The sequence below is a fragment of the Nylanderia fulva genome, unplaced genomic scaffold (assembly GCF_048542155.1).
Source record: "Nylanderia fulva isolate GAGA-0341 unplaced genomic scaffold, ASM4854215v1 Scaffold356, whole genome shotgun sequence".
NCBI classification, from domain to species: Eukaryota; Metazoa; Arthropoda; class Insecta; order Hymenoptera; family Formicidae; genus Nylanderia; species Nylanderia fulva.
The window spans coordinates 64164-75320 of record NW_028190429.1 but is presented as its reverse complement, the minus strand read 5'-3'; the positions used below and the strand labels follow the sequence as shown (position 1 = coordinate 75320).

General features: G+C 36.7%; 2 protein-coding genes across 2 annotated transcripts in view; one reads left to right on the top strand and one right to left on the bottom strand.

The window, feature by feature from the left end:
- The first annotated feature begins 4116 nt into the window (after positions 1-4116).
- LOC114946007 (lipase 1-like) overlaps positions 4117-11157 on the top strand; it is a 17309-nt gene continuing 10268 nt past the window's right edge. The window contains exon 1 of the mRNA XM_029322391.2: positions 4117-4288. Within this exon, the coding sequence (XP_029178224.1) occupies positions 4196-4288 (93 nt within the window). The 5' untranslated portion in view covers positions 4117-4195. The remainder of the gene's footprint in view (positions 4289-11157) is intronic.
- LOC146722183 (uncharacterized) overlaps positions 10117-11157 on the bottom strand; it is a 4353-nt gene continuing 3312 nt past the window's right edge. The window contains exon 3 of the mRNA XM_085485270.1: positions 10117-10408. Within this exon, the coding sequence (XP_085341396.1) occupies positions 10117-10408 (292 nt within the window). The remainder of the gene's footprint in view (positions 10409-11157) is intronic.

The following is an 11157-nucleotide window of genomic DNA, read 5'->3' as shown; positions in this document are numbered from 1 at the left end:
AACAACTCAGAGACCGATTATATAGTGAAGAAAGTGCGAGATTACATGAAAAATCTGAGGACTCCTATCCATCGCTTCGGCATTGCAGCATTAAATTTGAAAAGGCCTGTCATTGACATCCCGACTTGCTGGAACACCACTACCGACATGCTACTTCATTCTTAGCGTTACGCCCATACTGAGCTGAACATTTCGAGATCAACGAAGGATTTGTAACACAAGTGCCTCTCATTGTAAAGATCTTGCAATCACCAAAAACGGCCACGTTGCAATTACAGTAATAGCAAATGTCTCTCGGAGATTTTGTTAAAATATGGTAGGAGCTTCGGTTGACAATTGAAGAGATAAGAAGCGAACCTGCGAAACGACTCCTGATTTTTATAAATGAGAGAGAAAAATCTCTTCTGGATAACTTCGTTGTTTTGGCGGTGATATATTTAGATAATATATATTTAGATCCGAGAATTAGGAGGCTATTCCCCCCAAAAAAATTGAAGAAATAAAAAATTTTTTAAAAACGTTAGCTTCTCAAATGATAAGTGTCAAGAGCTATGTAGGCTCTGCTGCGATACGAACAGAAGAACATCTTTCGACATTTTCACAGCCAGAAGCTTCGTCATCTGTGGTAAGAATAGATGAAGAATTCGAATGACTCCCTGTTGAACAAGTTCCTGAATCACAACGAGAATCAGACGATTTGGATGAAGACCGCAATCCAGGAACCGCTCTTGGTATGGCAATTAAAGAAATCGAACAATACAAAAATAAGCGAATTGATTTGACGGCAGATATATTTCTTTACTGGTCAAATTTGAAGTATAAATGACCGTATTTTTTTGAAATAGTATTAATCATACACGCCGTACCTGCAACCAGCTAACGGTTGAAAGAGCCTTTTCTGCTATCAAGTTTATATTGAATGATTTTCGATATAGACTATCTCCTACTCATTTAGAGCAGATTAGAGCATATTTTGAAATTAAATTCTTCTTAAGCTTATTTATTTAGTAACTTAGGTAATTATTTTTTCAAAGTTTGTTTTTTAGTAATCATACAGGGGTAGTCTATTTTTGTATGCAGAAGAAAACTCAATTAATTTAAACTAAAAATAAATTCTGAACAATTACTTGTCTATATAACACCTTCATTACTAGGTGCCTACTTATTTTTAAGAAAACGGTTTTTCTCAAAAAATGTTTTTTTTCAATACTGACCTAGTGACTTAATTTTCAATTATATTTCTTGATATCAGTTTCAATTTATAGACTTTTAAGTAGCAAGATGTTGAATTTTATTTTTATGAGTTACCTACGTCAATTACAGAGAGCAAGTATGTTTTTGTTATAAACTTATATTTTTATAGTAATATAAAAACTTATATTTTTAAGTAATATAAAAAATGGTAGTAATTTAATCGACCAATTCTGGCAAATAAGTGTTCTTTATTAAATATTCACATGGGTTGTCCTCATCATTTCGGCCATGGGTTTCGGCCCTTATCAAGTGCTATAATATATAATAATGACAATTATTAGAAAATTAAAAAATTAAAAAGTAATAATGTAACTATAATAAAACAATAAATATTTTTACACATTAATATGTAAATCTATCTAAAACACAACTTTTTTAAAAAACCTTAATTTTTTATCTTAAAATGTGACAAGATATAATACAATGATAATGTGAAACAATTAACTATATTATTGTGTCGGTTTCCAGCTCTTTATATAGTCATTATTTTGATCAAACTAAACGACCTTTATTAGTTTTTCGTAAACAATATTTAGATTATCCGTGTCTTTTTGTAAATTGATTGTGTTGTCAAATTTTTTGATAAAAAACATCTCCGCGATTTCTCGTTTTTGTACATATTTCTCATGATGTAAAATTTCTGGAGCAGACCAATCAAAATCATGACCATTATCCAATTTATAATTACTGATGACTGAATAATTACTATTGTTTGTTTGTAAAAAACAGGCTAAAATTGCTTAAGACACAAAATAATGACGATCGCAATGTTGACAATGATAATTTAGTTAGTGAAAAATTTGACCGCATCATAAATTACCGTACGTCAAAGAACTAAGTGAAGATGTTTCGAGATTATTACAATCTATGAGCATGCAAAGCGTTTATTGTATACCGAAAAAATTGAATACACTAAATAAACGCGTCAAAGATCCTTTACCTTTAAAAGAAAAAACAAGAGTAGTATACAAAATTAACTGCGCAAATTGTTCCTCATCATACATTGGTCAGACTAAACGACAATTAGGCACACGTATAAAAGAACATTTTAATAATATTAAGGTACACAATAGTAATTATTCAGTCATCAGTAATCATAAATTAGATAATGGTCATGATTTTGATTGGTCCGCTCCAGAAATTTTACATCATGAGAAATATGTACGAAAATGAGAAATTGCGGAGATGTTTTTTATCAAAAAATTTGACAACACAATCAATTTACAAAAAGACACGGATAATCTAAATATTGTTTACGAAAAACTAATAAAGGTCGTTTAGTTTGATCAAAATAATGACTATATAAAGAGCTGGAAACCGACACAATAATATAGTTAATTGTTTCACATTATCATTGTATTATATCTTGTCACATTTTAAGATAAAAAATTAAGGTTTTTTAAAAAAGTTGTGTTTTAGGTAGGTTTACATATTAATGTGTGAAAATATTTATTGTTTTATTATAGTTACATTATTACTTTTTAATTTTTTAATTTTCTAATAATCGTCATTATTATATATTATAGCACTTGATAAGGGCCGAAATCCATGGTCGAAATGTTGTGAATATTTAATAAAGAGCACTTATTTGCCAGAGTTGATCGATTAAATTACTACCATTTTTTAATTATCTAGTGACTTTACAGTTTTTTACATCTTTTAAGTAATATAGCTGTGATCCAATGTATGTATTATTTGATGTTCATTATGCTTTGTAGAATTAAAGTTACATTATTCTTAATAGATTTTTCAAATAAAAAAACTTTTATAATCATCATTTCTTCAGTATTTCTCTCATGTTTTCTTAAATCGATTGTACAATCAACGTTTTCAGTAAATATAAGACTTGACTGAGATTTTATTTGGAAATAATCCAAATGACTAATTGTCATTTATTGGGCTGAATTTTATTTTTAAGAGGAATATTTTTTGCTTAAAGAATAACGTTTATTTTTGAGTGATTTTTTTCTCTCAAAAAGAACTTTCACGGTGTGATTTTTAAGAGATTGATTAAGAAAAAAAGTTGTATTTTGATGAAAATCAAGAAATAATTTTAAAAAATGGAAAATAAAAATCAAAGTCATGACATGATTTTTCTTCAAAAAAAAAAACTAATTATCGATTTCAATCCCTGCTTTTATGTGTTGTTGCATTGCGAGCATTGGTATGTATGATTCTCACTCCATCTTATATTTTTTGTGTTTGAGCATTATTGTCATTCATGAGTTTCTATTGTTAATAGCGCTGATATTCTTTGGGATGCATACTTCCCAACTTGCAAACTGGACGGTTGCATTCGTTTTAGATGCGTTTGTACTAGTGACGGGGTTGTTGCTGCTTTTGTCGACGACGTGAGACAAAATGCGCAATATGTACTTTGTACGATGATGGAGAATTTGATGCGGATATCATAATGCGTGACGGTTGTACTCTCTTATTATATAAACACAATCTACACTCCATTCCTCTCTTATTATATGTTGATTTTTTAGAATTATTGTGAACTATGTAAATATTTTTGCGTTATAACTTTTATTTTAAGCGCTGAAGATGATCCAAAAGAGGGATTGAAACGTCCGCTAGTTATATATATTTACATTAATTTGAATTAAATTATTTTCAATATATTAGATCGCGCTCTATTTACTGCACTTAGCCCTTACAGCCTTCTATGTCGGTATTTTTGTTGTATATTAAGTTTTAAAAATATTTAATGCTCTGTTATGAATTAACGCTTCTATAAATAATCGTAATTCGTAGAATAATATTCTGAAAAAAATTTTATTTTTATGTTAAAAATACATTAATAAATTGAACGAGAAAATTTTACAAGTAAATTATCATCATGAAATAATAAGATTGTTTATTCCAGCCAATATTGCGAGCTTTGTTCCATGGCGAAATATTCCCGCAAAATGTTTATAACATTCTAAAGACGTTAATGGGCTGCAACCTGAATTTTTATCAAGCGGAGTTGTGCGTCAATAATTTATTATTTAATTACCTCGGTCACGATCCTGAGCAGTTAAATTTAGTAAGTAATAATTTTTCTACAAATTATAATAATAAATTAAGAAAGTTCTAATATACAAATACAAAATTGGATGTGAAAATGACTAATAAGAAGCGAGTGCATATATTAAACGCGATTAACTTGTCTCTATATTCTACTCTAATTATTTTACACAAAAATTTTATTATTTTTATTTTTCTTTACATACTTTGTAATTTTTTTTAAATATTTTATATTAAGATAGTAGGGATACTATGGGGGTTCTAACCCGGGGGCAATGAGGGGGGGGTGAGGGGCGGGGGGGAATCGGGGGCGAGGGGGGTGACGTCACGCGGGGGGAGGGGGTCTTATCAGTAGATAAGCTTATCTTTGTTTATAAACATATCAGATAACCTGATAAGAGGATCATGTTACCTGATATATTTATAAACAAGATAAGATAAGGGGATCATGTTACCTGATATGTTCATAAACAAAGATAAGATAAGATAAGCGGCGTCTTTGAGCGGTATCAAAGTTTTCATAAATTTTCTCCGAAGATAAGATAAGCGGCATCTTTGTAAGGTATCAAAGATAAGCGGCGTCTTTGTAAGGTATCAAAGTTTTCATAAATTTTCTCCGAAAATCCAAGATAAAAATTCTGCGAATGGCTGCCGCCGTATCCAAGCCGAGCGCCGACAATCAAGGGGGTTGCGTTTCTTCATCTAAATTTGATAAGATAAAAATTCTGCGAATGGCTGCCGCCGTATCCAAGCCGAGCGCCGACAATCGGATATCTAAGTTTGATAAGATAATTCTGCGATGCGAATTACTAAGAACAAAAGGTTCGCCGACAATCAAGCGGGTTGATCCGTACAGGTTGCGACATGTTTGCGCGGCGTGTCGATCCGACGGGGTGAAATTTATCTATGTATTTCTAAGAATTATCAGCGATATCTAAATTTTCTCCGAAGATATCACACAAATATTTCTCGCGAATTAACAATTGCATCATCATCATCCCCACGAACAAAGGGATAATCGGGATATATAATGAGGACAGATGCAGCTGCCAGGCCATAGTACCACTGGCGAGCGCACGCTCTCTTCATTCAAGATGTTTGTAATACTATCAAGTGCTTCCGACATTCTCAGTTTAAGTGCCGAACAGTTGCAATATATTCCGAAGATTGTTTTACTGCAAAAGTGCGGATATTTCGTAGAGCATTTGTGGGAAAAACTGCCGGAGCACATTAAGACGGATCCGGAGGTTCAGACATATCGTCGCTGCCTCGAACACTACAATCGGCCGTGGAGTGGATGCGAACGCATATTGACGGTCCTGCACCGATGATCAGGGATTGCAGCGAATGTCAGCGAAAATAGGCTGAGGTTAAAAGTGCAAATAAGTGATAGACATTGAAAAATGGAGAGCGCACCGCAAAATCATGCAGAGTGTCATGAGAAGGGGTGTTATAAGACTGCTGAGAGATGGTATAGACATCTCGAGGTATGCTGTCACAATGAAAAAAAAAATAACCCGTTTTGTAATAAACGTGAAGCGGTGACTTCAATTGTACAATATGTACGAAATCGCGAACTTGGTGTGCGAAAACTGCATACAAGACGTGTAGCCCAGTTCCTGGAAACGCATGAAGACATTGTAAGAGTGGCTGGTGATTTATCTAAATGCACCAGAACGTCTAAGCGACACAAGCGAGTTGCATGTTATCAACGTCGATACAAAAATTGTGTCGATTATTTCACTGTGGACAACTATGAATTTGGCTACATGGACATGCCATCACCATCGGTGTCATGCAAAACACAATCATCCGAAAATGATTCTGACCAAGAAATGGAGAAGGAGGAGTCAGATAGGAGAGAACCATCGTCATCATCATCATCATCATCGCCAGATTTTTTGTCGGCAGCCTATTTATCTTTTCTGTGATAAAATAGGTGTACAACATATGTGATATCAACGTGTTCTGAGAGAGAGAGTAGATATGTCTTCGCGGAAGGTGTAAACATGTCGATAGACAACTACTGAGCAGCCGCTATTTTTTGTTTCGTCGGAGATCATCTTTCGGAGATAATTGCATCATTGCATGAACAAAGGGATGACCGGTATATATAATGAGGACCGATGTCACTGCCGGGTCATAGTACGGTGACATTTCAGCGCAATAAGTGACTCGAGAATCAATTGTTTTTGCAAAAATGGATAAAGACATGGAAGTAGTGATCTCCGACGATGAAGAGATGAAGGTGGTGGTCATCCCTGATGACATGACGAGATGGAGGTGGTCGTCGTCCCGGATGACGAGATGGAAGTTATAACCATCTCCGACGACGACAGTGACAGTGATGGTGCGGTGTACGACCCTGTGTACGACAGGGATGTGAACATCCTATTGGACGACATTGAGGATATGGATGTTGATATCGTGCCCATTGAAGAAGACGGTGATGACAATGACGATGAAGATGACAATGACGATGAAGATGACGATGACGATGACGATGACGATGAAGATGAAGATGACAATGACGACGGGTACGATACTGACAACGCTGTCCGGGAGTCGGTGAGGTCCCGGATGTATGGCATACGCGCCACTGCATCCCTCGACGAGACAGCGAGGGTATGCACTGTGGCGTCGTATGTCATGGCGTTCGCCATACCATGGGGGTCGTTTAGGATCTGCTTTCGCTGTTTCATGAGAAACAGGAGCAGATTCATAAGCATCACAACCCTCGAGGGACACACAACATCGCGGTACATAAATAATGTACCCGAACTGCGTTGCGAAGAGTGCCGGGAAAGATTATACATATTCTACCTGGCCAACGCTTGTCCCACATGTCAAGGACGTGAGTATATATAATATGTCAAAATATATAAAATATTAAATTATTAGATTTCTATGCACAGATGTCGAGTCCGATGACAGCGATGGGTGATGCGACCCCCCCTCTCTCTCACTGTCCCGTCAGGGCTGTAAGTATATTAAAATACCAAAAAATATTGAAGCAAATCTATAAAATATTAAATTATTTTTATATTTCTATGTGTAGATGCCACTACCTCGAGCCGCCGCCACATCTCTCTCTCTCGCTGCTCACTCGCCGTCACCATATATTTTTTATATTTTATATTTTATATTTTATATTTTTTATATTTTATATTTTATATTTTTATATTTTTATATTTTTATATTTTTATATTTTTATATTTTTATATTTTTTTTATATTTTACATATATTATTTTTTATTTTTTATTTACACACACAGTAGAGAGGGTTTGGAGTCATTAAATACTGCGGAAGTGACGAACCGCGGGGTCCTCATCTCTACTGCAACACATGTACAAGTACACACACGCACACACACGTACATACACATACATATGAGGTGTAAATCCGACCGGCAACCTCCACGCGGTACACCTCGGGTAATGCTAATGCCGGCGGTAATATATTAAATAAAAAAAATATTAATATAATAAAATGTTTATTAATTAAAAAAATGTTTCCCTTCTTCTTTCCTTATAGAAAAATATGTAAAAACTAATGTAAAAAGTAATGAATAAAATATATATATTTTATTAAAATAAAAAAAATGTTTTTCCTCCTCTCCTTCACATCCCTCGCCGCAACATCTCTCTCGCAAAATCCAGGCTTGGATCTCTCTCGTTCACCGTCGCATCTCTCGCCGTCGCCTCTCTTGCCGCAAAATCCAGGCTTGGATCTCTCTCGCCGCAGGCCCGAGCCGCCGAATCTCTCTCGCCGCAGGCCCGAGCCGCCGCATCTCTCTCGCCGCAGGCCCGAGCCGCCGCATCTCTCTCGCCGCAGGCCCGTTTTCTTTCTCTCTTAATGTCGCGTGCGCCTCGTAAGATAATATTATCGATTCTGCCGCAGCATGGATGGTCTTATCTCGTAAGATAAAAATATCGATTTTTTTCTCGCTGAATGCATTGTCCTTGACACAATAATTATATCTCGCAAAGTATGTAACGGGTGGCGCGCAAATAAAGTACACCATAATATATACATATAAGTATTTATTCGTCTTATATTTAATACATAATTATGTAGTTTTATTACATATTAAAAACTAAAGCCACCAGCTCGCAATCGACAAGTTGGTGCATGTTGAAGACATTGCTAGCGCGTATCGCATTCGACAATTCTCTCGCATTCGTTACAGTGGATGCAATATTGGATATTTGATATCAACCGTTGCGACGAGCCTCGTCAAACGATCGAACATTATTTCGATACATGAATCGAGCTCGAACATACGATGTAACGTCGATTCGACCATCATCATGCGCACATGCGCTGATTCGAGACTTATGAGCTTGGTGCCGTTTATCTTGTGAAATCGCACTGTTAGCGGCCCGACACTTATGCAATTATACACATCGTTGTTGGAGGAGGAGTCATTGTTCAGGTAATTGTGAATAGCGTGGCGTTGCTCGTAGAGTCCTTTCCACGTTTCGAGAGATAGTAATAGCTGTTTTCCCCGATGATCTCCTATGGCGATCTCCACGTAACTCGGCGGATCCACTCTGATGCCGATTTCGAGGAATTTGAATTCCGTTGCCGTCAATGCGTATCGTCTTCCAAGTATGCGAACTGCACGAGGCTCCAGCGAAACGCTGTAAATTAGGAAAAAAGAAATTATAACTCATAAAAAATAAATATAGAATATAAAAAAAAATATATAAAATAAAATTAAAAATATAAAAGATACAAAAAAGTTATACTTACTCGTCACATTTCTTCTCGCACGTTTCTTCATGTCTCGGCATGTAGTAATTCATGCTGCTGCTGCTTCTTTGAACCGAGGGTATTAAAAAGTGAACCGTCAGTTAGAACGGTCGACGAAAGACTGATTGTATAATAAGGTACTAATAATCGAGTAACGGTCATTTTTAAAATATTAGGAGAAGGGGATTCTTAGAAATATATCTGGAGGGAAAGAACAAAGAGAAATATTTAAAATATTAGGAGAGGGGGATTCTTAGAAATATATCTGGAGGGAAAGACAAATTATTAAAAGTAGTGGGGGTAAAAGAAATTCTTAGAAATACGATTGCGTGAGAAATTATTAAAAGTAGTGGGGGGTAAAAGTAATTCTTAGAAATATTTGGTTAGGAAAAATAATAAAGAGAATAGTATGTAAATAATATGTTTATTGTTTATTCAAAAAACGGATGATCGTCGCGATTAGCCGACCACCAATTGAATAATTTAAATACATTTTGTAACGCGCAATTTTTTACATGTTTATTACATCGTAGAGTATATGTGGGATCTAATTTATTTAATGCAGGCACATCTTCATATATGGCATCCAAGGTCTCAATCATGAAACCGCTGCACGCATCGTCCACTATTTCGGCAAGCCACTCTCGCTTTTCGAGTCCTTTTACATACACGAGAGAGGACTCTTCTTCTTCCTCCTCGTCTTGTTCATTTATGCCATTGATAGCTGCCGTGATCAAGCGCTGAGCCATGCAGTATGGAACATTTCCATCCTCCCATTGCAAGCTGTGATGATGCTGAGTTATCCATGAGGCCTGGCGCCTTTCCGACTTTATAAGCACGCTCCACGGCACAGGGCATGCGAAGAAATAGTGTGACATGATATATCCTCTTCTCAGGATTGCCGCTTCCTTCACGATAAATCGCTTGTTTTTAGGATAAATCCTTGCAGGTCGACAAACGTTGGTGCGGACATGATCTCTTCGATGTGAGTCAGTCGAGAGGTATTACTTCACTAACATCAGACATCTCGCATCATCATGATTATGTATCCTCCTCCCCCTCTTTCACACGCGTAGTTGTGTAAACATTTTTTAGGTGATTTTGCGCACAACGTTGGTCAACGGGTTGTACTGGATCACGCGATCGTGCATGATGAGGCAGTACGCAGTGGTATTATTAGGTATATTCTCCTTACACTCAAATTCCAATCTCACATCCACCGTTGCGCTCTTGACCGATTCGTTTTGTCGAGAACAATCGATAATCACAAACGGACCGTTTTGTAAAAACCGTGTGATGGTGAGGCTCGGCTCGAGATACTTGTATCCGTAATAATTTTTGCAGAAACGCGCATACGTGTCATACAAAATCGACCATCTGTTTCTATCGAAATCCAGATTCATATCGTCGTACGGATAACATTCCGAGTGTTCAGATAGAGTTTCACGTTGGTTAATTTACAGTTGTCGAATCGACTCGTATCCTCGGACATGACATTTTTACGCCCTGTCTGCAGAGCAAAAATTACATATCGCGGCTTCTCCAGTTGAGTCGCGGTCTTAATGGCCCACGAATGCTTGGTCGTACGCTGCAATAGCGGAAATTCGTATAGATTCCACGAGCGGAAACCCATGCTGAGGTAACGTCCGCTTTCCAGAGCGCGCAGCATCGACAGCTTCTTAATCTCGCTCAACAACACGTGTGGCATTCGCCATTGTATCTTGAATATGTTGATCACAGGCTCCAGTGCAGAATTTCCATACAGACAATTATTGTCGTTGCGCGTATTAGGATCACTCATGACGCGCATTAATAACCACGCGTTTGTAATCCTCGCAAAATCCCAGCAACATGTGCAGCGGTACGCAAAAATTAAAGTATCCATTCACAGTAGTCGGGCTATCCCAGCCTGCATTTCGCATAATCACGATCGGCTGACATTGTCACATAGTTTTTCAGCAGACTTGTATTCCCACATCCTGTTGCGATCAACTCTCCCCCACCACACGAGTGAGCGAATTTAGTCAACCTGAATGTCGACGCCAATTATTTCCCAGCATCCACCTTGGATCCCTCAATTGGCGAGTTATCCGCAGTTCACCTCGAATTTAGACTTAAGTACCAGATTGGAA